Here is a 16,279-nt window from a genome sequence, read left to right as displayed (position 1 = left end):
TTTTTGTATTTTTAGTAGAGACGGGGTTTCACCATGTTGACCAGGATGGTCTCGATCTCTTGACCTTGTGATCCACCCGCCTCGGCCTCCCAAAGTGCTGGGATTACAGGCTTGAGCCACCGCGCCCGGCTATATTTTAGCTTTTGAACTGAAAGCTGGAACTAAAAGGAACTGTGGAAGCTAGCAGATAGTACCACTACATTATAAATGAGGAAACTAGGACTTAAGAGATGAGGTGACTTGCTTTTTTTTTTTTTTTTTTTTTTTTGAGACAGAATCCCGCTGTCTCCAGGCTGGAGTGCAGTGGTGCAATCTCAGCATACTGCAACTTCTGCCTCCTGGGTTCAAGCCATTCACCTTCCCCAGCCTCCTGAGTAGATGGGATTACAGGCGCACACCACCACACCCAGCTAATTATTGTATTTTTAGTAGAGACGGGGTTTCACCATGTTGGCCAGGATTGTCTAGATCTCTTGACCTCGTGATCTGCCCGCCTCAGCCTCCCAAAGTGCTGGGATTACAGACATGAGCCACCACAACCCGCAAGGTGACCCTCTTAAAGTCACTGAGTAGGTGGAAAAGTCTGGATCTCTTCCCAAGTGTGTCTGGTTTCCAGAACTAGGAATATTTTCTATGAGCCATTGCTGCTCCATTCATTAACTCTTCAGCAACAAAGGCCAGTCATTCTTTTGTGTAAAGAAAGATTTCGATTGCTGCATATTGGACAGATGACTTTGAGTGGATCTTATATTTCACTTACTCTGCAAATAGAGTAAATGATGGGCATGCAAATATCACACAGGGAATGGCACTGACACGTGGATAGAGATGTAAGACCAAGTGGATGTTTATTGGGACATTGTTCATAGCTGTCACTCTTCTGTCCCAGGAGAGGGCAGCATGTATCTGTTAAGAAGCACTAGAATCGTAAAATTGCATGTTTTTTTTTTTTTTTTTAAATGTCTGTTAAGTTCCTTAATATTAAAAATGTTCATTAGAACACCTTCAGACTTTGGGGTAAAAAGAAGTAAATGGTCATGAAAACAGATTTGTGCTTATTAGCAACATGAAATATTATAAAAAGGAACTAATTTGGAAAAACATTGGTGTTTCTTATCCTATCAAACAATCTTTATGAATTAGCATTAGTATAGTCTTAGAGTTTAAAAAAAAAAGTATTCAAATGATTAAAATTTTCTTTAGAGGATAGTAGAAAGTTGATTGCAAAATAATACAGTAATTGAGTAATGAAATGATAAATCCAAATTTCATATGACTGATACAAAATAAACTTCAAAGGATTCTAGTAAGGAAAAATAAGTTAAAACCATAAAGAAGCCTATGGATTTAAGAGATTGACTTTTTTTCTTTGTAGTTATAACATTTTCTTACCTGAACTGGCTTCTAATTGGTTAAGAAAGAGAGATTGAATGTAAGACAGACTTTCAGTTCTAACTCAGATACTCTTTTCTACAAACAGAAACATTGTCAATTGTTGCTGTGGAACTAGAACTGAAGGATTTCATGAATGTTCTCCCAGAAGATGGTACTGCAGCATTTTTCTTGCCATACCTTCTCTATTGCAGTCGAAAGAAATCATTGACTTAAAGGTATCATTTGAAAAATACCATAATGGCATTTGAGACTGAATTTCCAAAAATTGAATGCCAAAGTACAAGTAGAGGCATTTTGATTACACACATATGTATATGTAATCATATATATATATTATATATATATTATATATATATAATATATATATGTATATATCACACATGTATGATGCAGGTGCTTTCAGGCTGCTTACCTTACCATATAGTGGTGACTATTCATTTCTTAATTTATGACCTCAATCAGTTTAATTGTCTAGAATGTAAAAAGTCTTCAAGACATAAGAATTCCTCAGAGAAACCATATATTTTTTTAAGGTAGAAATTGACTTTTATTCCAAGGAACAACATCAGTTCACTGTTATTGGAGACATGACAATCGTTTCCGTCCCAAGAACACTTTAAGGAAATGTTTTGCAAGTATGCTTGAAACAATGTCACTAACTGGCCCAGAATTTTATCTTCTTGATTTTTCCAGTTTTCTCTATGCTTTTGAGAAAGATGTTAATGTTTTGCCGTGGTAAAAAATTTCAAACCTCATTTTTTTGGTTACTTTTCTTGTTACCTTAAGAAAACTCGTGCTTTCTTCTTGTTACCTTAAGAAAACTGTTTCTCTTTGAATCAAATGAAGTAAACGTTTACAAAGCTAACTTTCTTCTTGTCTAGCTATTAACATGATTTGTCGAATGCATGCTTTTTTCAGCCAAAGCTTTGTTTCCATTTTTTGTTGATGTGTACTCTTACTCTTTTAGCTACAGCGTATGTGAAAATAAAGAAATATATCATTGTATTCACAACCATCTGCCTTCTTTTTTAACTTCTTTAAAAATTTTTTAGTTCAAGTTCAGTTCATTGATGTTATCCTTTGAATGCAGTTAAGGCTGGGCAGAAATTCTACTCCTGTGACATCTGCCACAGGTGTATTTTGAAGCTTTTCTTCTAATGGTGATGTTTATCCTTAACAGAATTTAAGCTATGGAATTGTCTCTCAACTCTGCTTTTCTCCAGTTCCAGATAACATCCTTTAGACCATCTCTTCAAGGGTTCACAAAACTGATTTGCGTCATCCTATTTTATTTTTATTTTCTTCCCTCATACCTTGCATTCCCATTCCCTCTAAATATTAGGTGTGATGTCAACAGCATGTTAGAAGGATTGATGGGAAGGCAATGATTGAAAACATTTCAATGAACCTTAATGGTGCTCCTTTGAGGACCACCCAGGAGAATATCTGGTCATAGATCTTTTTTAAAATGCAGTTTTATAAAACCCTAATAGTGGTGATATGATGAGACTGTCTGAATCAATTTTATTACCTAGTATATAGGTGCCAGTCCTGTATCGATATATAGTCTGTTGATCTTTCCATTTGCAAAAAGTTAAGAGTATTCTCCCACAAATGCACAAAGTTGTATGTTTTCAGTCTTTTTTTAATGTTTATAGTCATTCCAAAGTAACATTCTATTTTATACTTTCACATACATTGTTATGAATCATTGGTTTTTCTCTTTTTTCCACTTATCACCAATTTATTTCATCCAGCCATACTGGTCTCTATAGAAAAAGAAATTTTAAGACTGTTATGAAAAATAATATATATTATATGGTTTAAAAATTAGTAGATGGTTCTCTAAATGTATTCCAATTTTTTAGTGTTACTTTATTCCTGATTCATTTTTATTTTTCTACTTTTTATATGTTTAAAAATTTCTCATTCTATTACTGCTTTATTTAAAAAAAGATGACTTTCCTTCCTACAAGATCTTTATTAATTGTAAAGGGAACATGAATACAATTACATTGGAGAAACTTGGCAGACACCACCTTAACCAAAGCCTGAAGTTAACATAACCAGTAATGGAACCAATCACTATCTTGTGCCTCCTGACATGGTGTACTAAGAAAAACACAACATCATGCCATGATAGTCTTCAAAAGTACAGAACCTAAATCTAATCATGAGGAAACATTAGACAAACTCAAATGAAAGGACACTCTACAAAGTGACTGCCCCGTATTAAGGAACCATTCAGAAGGAGACTTAAAAGACATGACAACAATACAGTACGTGATCTGGGATTTTCTTTTTCTATAAAGAACATGATTAGGATTATTAGTGAAAATTGAAAAAGATCTATCGTTTTTTAAATCATTGTTAATTTTCTGATTTTGATCATTGTATTGTCATGTACAAGAATATTCTTGTTTTTAGGAAAGATAATTGTATGTATCTATACATGTCTGTGTGTGTACTTATAGAGGGTGAATATGAGAGGGAGATAGGAAGAAGAATGAGAAAGCCAGTGTGGCTGCACAAATCATTAACATTTGGGGAATCGGTGAAAGGTATATGGGAATCTGAAATTATGTCAAAAAGTAGTTACAAAAGTTTCTCTTCATTGAATTAATACGTTGTTATATATTCAGTAAGCAAACTATTGTACTGGATTTGGGTACTTAGCTAGAAATACAGAATACAGAATATATAGTCCTTGCCTGTTAGAAATTTAAAGCTAAGCAGACTTTTCTAAGACTCCTGATTAATGTAAACTTGCTCAAAGCTTGATTGGACTTATGTAAAGATAATTCAGACTGATAAACATGGCTACTGATTTTATGGGCCAAAGAGAGTTCAAACTATCTTTTTTTATTCGTTACTGCTTCTTACAGTCTCATGCAATACCTTTTCTCTTTGCAAAAGTTAAGTTTCTCTTTAATTTTTTGTCCAGTGTTGATTTTCCCTCCATATTTGCTGTTTGTTCTGTAATTTTTCCTATGGCTTTAAAAACTATCTCCCCTTTCTTAACCAAGCAGTAATCTCCGTCTTCTTTCATGGTTGTTACACAGGAGGAATCTAATCTGTGTCTGTGTGTGTACGGTTGCCCTGTAGTATCATACTGCACATGCCAGGCATTTGCACACATGCATTCCCCCAATGCCTCCATGTTCCCTTACTCGCCATTATTTTTCTAGCAGGACCACCCTTTTGTGTGGTTTACATGCAAGCACATGTAACCACATGGTTTACTAGTGTTAAATTTTTCTTTCTCATCATATTTGGCTCTTTTCACCTTGTTCAAGTTATTGGCATTAAATTAAGTGGCTTGTCTGTGAGCCTTTGATATTCTGGTGTTATCAGTGACTGCTCTAATAAAAAGAGCATTAATGGAAATAGTTTTTCATGATATAAGTTGTTTGTGTAAGACCCAGGAGCAGAAATTAAAACTTTTCATTTGCACTGAAGGTTAACCTTTCAGGGCTTCTTAATCTTGAAATATATTTACATTTATATTTTCTTCATTTGTATGTTCCCTTTTCCCCCCATTTTGGGGAGGAAAGACATAGATTGGTTTTCTTTACGTAATTTCCTCCTGTTGGGTTTGCCATTTCCAATTACAACAATTCTCAACTCAACAGATCAGGAAAGACCAAAGCCTGCAGCCACAGTGCAGGAATCTTATAATAATAATAATAATAATAATAATAATAATAAACTGTTCATTTTTCTTCAAGTGTATGTGTGTGTATCTACACATGGGGAAGGTTATTGCACGGGTTGGGGAGCAGTACATTTAAATTGTTTCTTCCCTGCATCTTTCACAAATAATAATAAGATCTCTCCTTCTTGGATGCACAGAAAGACACTGCCTATTTGAAACTATATTATTTGGGGTTGTCTTGGGCTTCTCTTACACAGAGGTGCCACCTAGAAAAAAAAATCCTTTTTGTTAAGAAAGAAATTAGATTCTAAATGTGTCTTATGTAAATAATGGTTTGTTTCTTGGTAAATAAGTAACATGACTCCTCCCTTATATCAGCTTTAGGTATAATTACACTGCATCAAATGGGTGTCAATTTGTATTAGCTTAGAAATGACAGTTGCTGTTAAAAGTACTGGCTATCAGGAAATTAGCAGTATCTCTCACCATTTAGCAGTAAAAAAAAAATCCATTTTGGAGGTAGAGAAGAAATCAGGGCAGCAGATTCACAGATGCTTCATATTGATGCTTCATGTTGGGGGAAGTATTTAGGCAAAGTAGTTCCTTTGATTATATTTACTATATATGGCTTCTAGAATTACCACCTGGATATTCACCTTTATTTTGTAGAACGGTGTAAGTTGTTTCCATTCCAGCATGAATGTGGTCAGTCACATGGCAGTGGAGTAACCAGATTCCAGGTGTTCTTGGAAACATTTCTAGGGTTTGGTATGTTCCAGGGAAAATGTCAAAGACATCAGAACTATAAATGCCCCTGTGCTTAATTAGAAAAATGACAAATAATGTATAATATTATATACAAGAGTTCACTCATGTCATTTGTTATTGGTCAGCTCAGGGATATTGAAAGGATGGATAAATCTGTTTACAATAATTGAGCTCGTTTTTGTGTTTAATACAAACGGTAAAATGTGTTTTTTGTATTCTTACTAAGTTCTTGGTATCCACATCAAGTGGGTGTGAAAGAAAGATGTGATGAGAATGAATTCATCAATCAGGACTACCCACAAACCTCCTGTACCTCAACTCTGGTTTGCCTGTTTGTCATAGCATTTAAGCTACACAAAAGGCACTCAGGTGTGGCCCCATTTTAGCCCTTGCCTCTCTTTTGCCTGAATCTATCCTAGTTTGTCTGTGAAGCTTTAAATCAAGTTAAAAAAGTGAAGTAGCCGGGTGCAGTGGCTCACGCCTGTAATTGCACCACTTTGGGAGGCCGAGGTGGGCGGGCCACAAGGTCAGGAGTTCAAGACCAGCCTGGCCAATATGGTGAAATCCCATCTCCACTAAAAATACAAAAATTAGCCAGGCATGGTGGCATATGCCTGTAGTCCCAGCTACTCGGGAGGCTGAGGCAGGAGAATTACCTGAACCTAGGAGACGGAGGTTGCAGTGAGGCAAGATCGCACCACTGCACTCCAGCCTGGGTGACAGAGTGAGACTCAGTCTCAAATAAATAAATAAACAAAGGAAGCAGAAAAGGAGGCTGATGAAAAAGACAAAAACCAGAGGCATTTCAGGCAGTGCCTGAAGTAGGTGACAGCAGTCTATTTCTACAAGGATAGAATTAAAAGTCCTCTAAGAATACTATATATCTATGTAAAACAAAATGGAGATAAAAAACAGGCTTTCTGCACTATGCTTTTTGATAACTTCTGCATTTTCTAAATTAGCCCAAAGCATAAGGAAAAAGCATTTCCAGGAGGGCCACTGGCTTCTGCTGAAATCAGCACCGAGAAAGAATAGAAGTAGGATTGAGATGTATCGACCAACTGCTTGTCACCCAACTGATCTTGCTCATCTTGGGCCATTTGAGATACAGAACTTAGAACACACAGGGCAAAGGTTATGATAAAGTCTTGCGGTCTCTACTCTCATCCATCATTATGTGAACACTCCTACCCTCTTTGTTAGCAATTCCATTCAGTTTCCTTACTCAGGAATGTGTGAGCAGAACTCCATGAAAATTCAGTTAAAAATGCAAATCCCAGGAAGAGCTCAAGGTGTAACAAAGGCTGGTGTGTCAGTTGAAATTGCTGTGCCCTATTATAGTCATCTCTCAGTATCTATGGGGGATTGTTTTCAGGAATGCCCCCATACCGAAATCCATGGATGCTCAAGTCCCTTAAGTAAAACGGCATATTTCCATATAACTTATGCATATCCTTCCATATACTTCAAATCATATCTAGATTATTATAATACCTAATACAATGCCTACATATCTCTTCATTTGCATGGATTCAATGTAGTACTCAGTGCTGCAAATACAAATTTTTCTTTTTGGAACTTTGTGGAAATTTTTTTCCTGTATATATGTTTTTTCTTTTTCTTTTTTTTTTTTTTAGACGGAGTTTTGCTCATCACCCAGGCTAGAGTGCAATGGCACGATCTTGCCTCACTGAAATCTCCTTCTCCTGGGTTCAAGCAATTCTCCTGCCTCAACCTCCCGAGTAGCTGGGATTACACATGCCTGCCACCATGTCTGGCTAATTTTTGTATTTTTAGTAGAAACAGGGTTTCACCATGTTGGCCAGGCTGGTTTCAAACTCCTGACCTCAGGTGATCCACCTGCCTCGGCCTCCCAGGGTGCTGAGATTACAGGCATGAGGCACCGCACTTGACCTTCCTGTATATTTTCAATCCATGATTGAATCCTGGATGGGGAATCCATAGATACAAAGGGCCAGCTGTAGTCTTTGCAGCTTTCAATTTTTCATAAGTTTCTCTGAGGAAATATTTCCTTCACTTGTATTAAAACATTTTCAAATAGAGCAAGAGTAATTGCCATGGATGGCTCTTACCTTGTATCGGAAGCTATGGCCATGAAAATGTACAGTGTGTAAGTCTATTTCATTGCCCATTCCCATAAGATACCAGTTGACCTCATCTCCCACATGCATTGTGAGGCCTTGTAGGTTTCCAAACATTCTTCCATTAATAGCTGGGGAAAGCATATGGTTTTATATTAGTTTTCAAGATATTTTAAACCAATAGCTCTTTCAAAGAAAATATGATTATTAAGTCAATGTAAAGAATATTTTTGATGTAATAAAATTTATTTTACTACAAATGAGGAAAATGGATACTTTAAAGTCAATAATATCACACACTGCTTTTCTAGCACTTTGCACCAAAAGCCTTAATCTTAAGGATTATTTAAAAGGAAATGAGATTTTGGAATTGGAAAATAAATTAGCAAATGATTTTGAACATAGCCCCCTTTTTGTTTTGAACAGAATTCTACCTCACATACAAAGTGAGGCAGAAGTGGTTTATGACAAAACAAATTAGTATCCAATATAATTTTATTTGAAAGAGAAATGGATAAAAAAAGTAGAAAAATGGTTTTAGAATCATGTAACATACCATGCATTTTATTGCTTTCTATGAATTCCTCATCATCTTTGTTTACTTTCTCAGGGTGATCAGAGTATGTTTTGATGTTGTCATCTAAGTACCAAGATTCATTCTCATCAAAAACTAGAAACAGAAGGACAAATTCCAGTTTCTTCCTGGGATTGAACACTTTCAAGTAATGTTTTCGACAAACAATCAGTGGGCCAATTAATCCACTGTAGAGATCCTAGAAACAAGGAAAATCTTCAGTAACCCTTGTGATGTAGATCAAGATTTCAGAGAACTGAGACTTTACGCCCATGGCCTCAGGAATTCTGGAGCGACCGATTGAAGTAGTAGACTTTGCCCAGTGTGGTACTGCCAATTTAGTAACTTTTCATTTGAAGTAGTTAAATTGGAGCAATGTTGAATAGTAGGTAGGTCATGTGAGTGATGCTGACATAACAAATGTCTGCAGAGGCAAAATTTAACTCAGCTAATGAACAGTGATTTTAAAAGAATCCCAGATGAACAGTGTTGGTTTGTTCCGTAAACTCATGAACTCTTGAATGTGAGCCAAGCACTATGGCACTCCCTAAGAAATCCATAGATGAGTGAAATGTATAATAATAACACCACAAATAGCAGATTTACTCATTTGTTTGAGACAGAACTCTGAATTATCAAAGAGCTACTTCCCCCTGGTTCACTCAGGCAGTTCACCCACCTATCTATAACTCATTCCATTTCTTTTCTCCCTCCACACAGTAGAGGTTCTTGAGACGTATTACAACGGCCTTTCAGCCTCCAGTCTCTTCCCGCTCCAAGCCTTTCATCATTCCACCAGAATGAATGATCTGAAATGCAAATTATGCTGCCATTCTTTGTCAATTTTTCAGTGGCTTCCTATGACCCACAAGACAAAATCTAAACTTCCCGAATATGATCTTGAAAGACCTTTGAGCTGTATCTTATTAGGAAATTTCAGATTTTTGTCTTGTGTGTCATAGATAGATAGCAGTATATTTGCTGAAGTGGATTACACAGCAGCCATTTTCCTAGGATTTTAACATAGAATTAGACCACAGGAAAATGCTAACCTCATCTTCCTTCAATTGTGTGTCTATTTTGGGAAGTGTCACAAAACATAAATGATTTACATTTTACCTTAACCTGATCCACAGTTGAATAGTAAGCCCATGGAATACAAGCAGAATCCTCTTCTCCAGCTCCAGATCTTTCTAGGATTTTCCATACGTAAGTTCGAGTTTCACCTAAATTCATCAAGTGTTAGTGGATAACGGATCTGGTTGTATTTAGTTTACATTACACACACACACACACACACACACACACACACACACACACACACCCTTGACAACTAGGATCCAGGAACTGGAAATGTCAGTGTAATTAGTTTTTTAGTTTTAAAAAATTGTGGTACTCACAAGTTTTCAAGAATTGAGTTTTAAGACAAATGGTAAGACAAAATTTTGTCGTTTTTTAGGTTAATTATAAATTAACTTTAACCCACTTACCATACCACAAAGCTAGGAGGTGCACTTCCAGTATTAAAATTTGAAGAAATTTTGCAACCAATCTTTTCTTAGCTTGAAGTATGTTCTCCTAATATATTTCGTTCTCTTCAGATATCAAGCTATTTTTTCGTCAGTGGCTGGCACCTTTCCCGTAATCTTCTCAGTGTGTATCTGGACTATTTTGTGCAATTCCCTCAGCTTCAGCATGGCCTTCCTTTCCTCGTCCTCTCTCATGATCATCCTTAGTGAGCTCATGATTCCTGGCGAGGAGCCATTAGACCTCATGATCTCATGAGTCACTGACTTGCCGCAGTTCTGTTTACCTCCCCTTTGGTCCATCTCATTCTATCACACCATGTGCTGTTCTGTCACTACTCCCACATACAGGACATAACCACACCCTGGGCCTTGGCACTTTGAAGATGACCAGTTGCTTCACCCTCCTACTTTGCCAATGCTCTTACCCTCTTCCTATGTGCTCTGGGCTTTTCTCCAGTCCGATCTGCATTTCCAGTGACCTCAGGATTTCCTGTGCAACTGCTCACCAGACCTCAACTTTTGACCATGCCCTCTCACCAATCCCAACCACACTCACTGTCCATCCCATTTAGACCACACCATTACATATGCATGCTGTCATACTAATCTGCCAGAGTCCGACAGACATTTACTAGGGAATTAAGCAAGACAAGAGAGATGGTCCCAAGTGATGTAGATATCTTACTTTTTCTTCAAGCCTCAAGCTGAGCTGTTCCATGTCCTGAAATTTTCTAAGCAGAAAATTTCACTAGAATATAAAATATGGATTCACCACCTGCACATATTACTGTCTTGCCATCACTGCTTTTACTTATTCTCATAAGCTGCAAAATAACATTTCCTTCTCTTTTCCACACCCCTTTACAACCCACCCTTTCACCAGCTGTCAGTGCCCAAAACCTTAGGGTCACGCTTGACTCCTCTCTTCCCTAACACTCCCTAGTGCCCATTTTCCAGCAGGCCCTTTTGGCATCACCTTTAAAATAGAACCAGAATATGATGACATCTCACCACTTCAGCTGCTTCCCCCATGTTCCAAATCTCAATGATTATTATTTTTTTACCCAGATTATTGCAATGGTCCTTAACTGACCCTGGATTCTGTCCTTGCCTCTGTATGGTCACTTAACCACACATCAGCCAAAACAGCCCCTTAAAAAGTATCCATCAGAACATCAATCTTAAATCTTGAGTCTGAAGTCCTCCCTACTCCACCTGGCCCCTGTTCTCCCTGGATCTCACCTCTAGCATTCTGTGCTCCTAATCTAGCCTCTGGCTGCCTTGGCGCTGCTCAAACACACCAGGCATGCTCCTGTCTTCGGGGCCTAGAATCTCTTCCTGCACAATTACCTGAATTTCATTACTTCTCAACCTTTAGGTGTTTTCAACAATGCTACCTCCTCAAGGAAGCCCTCCTGACCACTCTGCCTAAAATAGCACCCTTGCTACTTACTCCCTGCTAGGTTATTGAGAAATAGTCTTTTCCTGGAAGCCATCTTTACAACTAATCGAAGAAAAATATGGTTCTTATTAAAGAAAATGTTCACCTGTGTATATAATCTGTTTAAAATTTTACTCTGTGTTTAGTAAAGAAACATTTGATGACCTCCTAATACATGCCAGATCCTGGACTAGATAGGGGGAATTTAGAGTTCCACATGGCAGCCTCTGGTTCTTAAAACCACGTGTGCTGGAGACAGACGTGGGAACATCATCCACATGCGGTGTGGTAGATGTCATCTGAGCTGTGTTCTAGCTGAGTGAGGAGACAGCATCTCTCTGAGTCACCCTTGAGTATTCATAAATGTCCCCTACCTTCAGGTTTTTCTCTTAAGTTCTCCTGTGGACTTTTTTTTTTTGTATGAGCATATGTGTACTTGCATACACCTCCTTGCATCCCCTCTTCCCTTTTCTTTTCTTTTTTTTTTTTTTTTTTTGAGACGGTGTCTTGCTCTGTTACCAGGCTGAAGTGCAGTGGTGTGTTCTTGGCTCACTGCAACCTCCTCTTCTCAGGTTCAAGCAATTCTCCTGCCTCAGCCTCCCGAGTAGCTGGGACTACAGGCACACGCCACCATGCCCAGCTAATTTTTGTATTTTTAGTAAAGACAGGGTTTCACCATGTTGGCCAGGATGGCCTTGATCTCTTGACCTCAGGATCCACCGGCCTCGGCCTCCCAAAGTGCTGGGATTACAGGTGTGAGCCACTGCGCCCGGGCACAGCTACCTCCCTTTTCACTTTCTCAGTCCAGATTCTCTATGATGAGAGCAATCTGTGGAAAGGCTGTGCAGCCTGTTAAAATGCTTCCCCCCACCATGAGTACCTGGTAATGTTGCAATAACTGTAGAACTCTCCGTTTGTACCCCATGGGCATGTATTGAGTAGGGTCTCGTGGCCATGTTTTTAAAGATAATGTTGACTTTGTCTTTAACATCTGCATGAAGTTGTGGACCTGGCAAAAGTGAAAAGAAAGAGTGACTTGTATACCTGTCCAATTGGAAGGTCTAACTTAGTAATAGAAGCAAAGACTAGCAAAGATGACTTGTTTATCTCCCCATGGGTTTGTGCTATAATCCTCTTGAATTTATACTGGGTCCCAGGGAATTTGGGATCAAGACGCTGGAAATAAAGATGGAGACCATTTGTTTATCTCTTAAGAGTTCTAGGGGTGGTTTGGCTTGAAAGTCCTTTGCAGAGTACTGGTCTAATTATGGTGGGTTGGATGTCCAGCCAGTAAATAGCTATAATTTGGCGGGAATAGGTAGGATAATGGGGAGAATTTGGTTAAGAATTTCATTAGGGCCAGGTGTGGTGCCTCACACCTGTAATCCCAGCAGTTTGGGAGGCTGAGGTGGGTGGATCACTTGAGGCCAGGAGTTTGAGACCAGCCTGGCCAACCTGGCAAAAGCTCGTCTCTACTAAAAATACAAAAATTAGCTGGACATGGTGGCTCATGCTGTAGTCCCAGCTACTTGGGAGGCTGAAGTGTGAGATTCACTTGGGCCCAGGCTGCGGGGGTGGTTGCAGTGAGTCGAGACTGCGCCACTGTACTCCAAACTGGGTGACAGAGTGAGACTCTGTCTCAAAAGACACAGTGTCATTAGAAAGTAGTTTCTGGGAACTTCACTAAAATTAAAAGCATCAATTTGATAAAAACCAAATAGATATACATTAGTATATGGGATAATACATTGTTTCCAAGAGAAGTAATATTTTACTATGCCATATTATTTAGTAAACATAAGTCTTATTTTATTAGATAACTAATTTTTAAAGTTTTAGTTGAATAACTTTGATATATGAACCAAGAAAATGAAACCCATAGACATGAATTGACTGTTACTGCAGGTAGCATCACATCTTGATGCTACCTGCAGTAACAGTCAGTTCTACCACATGCGACAAACTGGAACTAGTTTCATACCTAGAATTCCCAGATGTTCTTCTTCTGCTTTTCTCTCCACTGGAACACTGAACGTACTATCAGTATACTGTCGATACACAACTTTCTTGTACTTTGAGCCTATGTAAAACTCTTCCTTATCTAAAAATGCATTGGAAACACTTAAAAAGAAAAACTAAGGTTAGTATTTGTCTTAATGAAAATGGAATTTAAGTTTTAAACTTTAAATTTTAAATAAAAACATAGTTTTTATTAGAGCAATTATAGTAGTTTTTAATCATCAGTCTCCTACCCAAGTAAGAAAGAATAATAAGACTTAAAAGTATGTGTGGGAGAAAGCACACCTAGCCATTTGAGTGTAGCCATCTGAGTCCTGGCCTCTACCCTGCCACTAGCGAAAATTTCCTCCAGCTAGTCACTGCCTGTTGGAACCTTAGTTTTCTCATCCCTAAAATGAGATATTTGAACAGATCATCTCTAAGATTTCTTTATAGCTTTAAAATTTGATGAGTCCAATATTTCTGATTATAGGAACTGAAATGGACATCTTTTCTGAGGCATTCCCTTTTCCTGAAGTTTTCACTTACTTCTAATGGCACCTGGAGACTTTTAACCATTTTACCCCAATTACAAAATAAACTTTTACTTCTTCACACTGCAAATCATACTCAGTACTGCTGTAAAACTAACCAGGTAGCCACTTCCTAGCCACAGGTCACCAGTTGTGCTGTGCACCCTGGATCTGAACACCTGCCCATCCTAGTCCCTCAGATCATCTCCATGTGGTCAGTGCACAATGTAAGTGAGATGATGAAGAGGAAAGTGCTTGGAAAAGTATGAAAAAAGGACTAACTAGAAGTAATGAGTGATGCTGTTCTAAGTTAATGTTTCTGAAGCTCTAATAGTTACTTACATCTATTCATACAGAATTTATTTTGTACTTTTTCATAATGCACATGTTACTGGGAATTTTGTGCCATTTTTTCCTGTAAGTTCTTAGAGGGTAGAGAATCATATCAGCTACATCACCTTCAAGCATTTAAAATATTCCATACATAATAGTTTTAAGAATGTGAAATGACTGATTGTTAGACTAACAATGAAATCTTTGAAGAAAAAATAACAAATGGTAAGGGGAATAATATTTCTTCTCTGAATTTGGTCATTAATTTTTGTTAAGTTTGAAAATAAATGGCAACAAGAGGGCACATGAATGTGAGAAGACACTCCAGTAGAGAAGAAAGCAAGATTCCAAAGGATCAAAGGAGATACATGGAAATTTTCCCTTGAGGAAATTGAGAGAAGCAGAAATGAATGAGGACAAGTTCCTAGGAAGTGTTTTGTTGTTATTTTGGTTGTTATTGTTTAATGCAACTGTTTTCTTTTTTCTTTTTTTTTTTAGAAAATTTGGTGTAATTCTTACTTCTCTGAAAAGGAAACTTAAAATTACAACAGAAATTGGGAATCAGAGTCTGGAGAATTACTTTTGCTCTTGTAAATGATGCAGCTGCTTTTCCCACTTCCTTTGTGGGGAATAATCCCATTCCACCTCCACTGCTGCAATATAGTATGTCTTCTCTCCCAGGTAGAAGGTAGAATCCTCAGACTGCTGTCTGCATTTTTTCACAGTATATGTTTGCTTCATGCCGCCTGTGTAGTGATCAGTTGTAAGGCATTCAACATTAAAAGTCCCTGGAGTGGTAAATAAGAAAACATGTCACTTCTTTGCTAGTGCCCTCTGGGGCGCCCCACCTTCCTTAGAATTAATACTGAAGTCCTTATTGTGGCCTCAGTTAGATTATCTAGCTTTTCCACACCTCTGTTTACATCCCCTCCTGCTCACCCTGCTCCATCCACATAGGCCTTTTGCTGTTCTTAGAACAGGTCAAGTGTGTGCCTGCCTAGGGACATTTGCCCTTGCTGTTTCCTCTGCCTGAACCACTTCTCCCCAAAATATCCTCATGGTTCATGCCCTCATTTTATTCTGGTCTCTCCTCCTGAGAGAATCTTGACCCTTTCCCCTCTCAGTCACCATCTCATTCCCCTGCCTTATTTTTCTTTATGTACTTATAATCATTTGACATATATGTATTAAAATACTTGCTTGTTGTTTGTCTCCCTGCATTAGAATTTCAGCAGCATGAGGTATCTTATCTCTCTTGTTCATTGTTATATTTACATTTGTTGAAGGAAGGAAAGAGTGACACTGGATTGATCTAAAGTTTCAGTGGCATATAATAAACCAAATAAAGCCTGAAACAAGTTAGCATACTTTCACATTTTGATTAAAAGTCTTCCTCTTCTGTTTTAGCTTGTTTTACTCATTTAGAGCTAGGTCTGTAGATGTCTCTAAATTCACATGGCTACAATTCTAGAATAGAATATTCACTTGCAACCGACAAGCCAACACTACGTCTAGGCTACAGAGACATATAAAAAGTTTAGGTGCAGAATATTTAGGGAGTCATTCCCCTTCTAGACTGATTTTCCAGCTATCTTTAAAAGGACCATAATTTAAAAAGGGATCATCTTGGCCAGATGCGATGGCTCACGCCTGTAATCCCAGTACTTTGGGAGGCTGAGGCAGGAGGATCACGTGGTCAGGAGATCAAGACCATTCAGGCCAACATGGTGAAACCCCATCTCTATTAAAAATATGAAAAAATTAGCTGGGCGAGGCAATACACGCCTGTAGTCCCATCTACTGGGGAGGCTGAGGCAGCAGGAGAATTGCTTGAACCCAGGAGGCACAGATTGCAGTGAGCCGAGATCACACTCCAGCATTACAGTCTGGGCAACAGTGCTAGACTCTGTCTCAAAAAAAAAAAAAAAAAAAAAGGGAATCATCTTGAGGA

General features: G+C 38.1%; 2 protein-coding genes across 15 annotated transcripts in view; one reads left to right on the top strand and one right to left on the bottom strand.

The window, feature by feature from the left end:
- HPS3 (HPS3 biogenesis of lysosomal organelles complex 2 subunit 1) overlaps window positions 1–2,781 on the top strand; it is a 44,322-nt gene extending 41,541 nt beyond the window's left edge. For all 9 annotated transcript variants that reach the window (XR_004264371.1, XR_004264364.1, XM_032263702.1 and 6 more), the window contains one exon: window positions 1,481–2,781. Coding sequence is in view for 7 of the 9 variants with exons in the window: in XM_032263702.1 (XP_032119593.1) it covers window positions 1,481–1,608 (128 nt within the window). In the remaining 2 variants the exon portion in view is untranslated. The remainder of the gene's footprint in view (window positions 1–1,480) is intronic.
- LOC116540209 (ceruloplasmin) overlaps window positions 1–16,279 on the bottom strand; it is a 58,562-nt gene that overhangs the window by 9,097 nt on the left and 33,186 nt on the right. For 2 of the 6 annotated variants that reach the window (XM_032263611.1, XM_032263617.1), the window contains exons 12-18: window positions 14,909–15,116; window positions 13,446–13,585; window positions 12,345–12,473; window positions 9,614–9,720; window positions 8,477–8,693; window positions 7,912–8,051; window positions 5,707–5,869 (exon numbers count right to left, since the gene is read on the bottom strand). In XM_032263611.1, coding sequence (XP_032119502.1) covers window positions 5,707–5,869; window positions 7,912–8,051; window positions 8,477–8,693; window positions 9,614–9,720; window positions 12,345–12,473; window positions 13,446–13,585; window positions 14,909–15,116 — 1,104 coding nt within the window. Of the gene's footprint in view, window positions 1–2,431; window positions 3,165–5,706; window positions 5,870–7,911; window positions 8,052–8,476; window positions 8,694–9,613; window positions 9,721–12,344; window positions 12,474–13,445; window positions 13,586–14,908; window positions 15,117–16,279 lie in introns of those variants that run through there. The other 4 variants (XM_032263624.1, XR_004264356.1, XR_004264357.1 and 1 more) reach the window with 4 other exon arrangements.

This window comes from Sapajus apella, unplaced genomic scaffold (genome assembly GCF_009761245.1).
Source record: "Sapajus apella isolate SASKATOON/1434 unplaced genomic scaffold, GSC_monkey_1.0 scaffold4, whole genome shotgun sequence".
Classification (NCBI taxonomy): Eukaryota; Metazoa; Chordata; class Mammalia; order Primates; family Cebidae; genus Sapajus; species Sapajus apella.
This window is presented reverse-complemented; position numbering and strand designations above follow the sequence as displayed.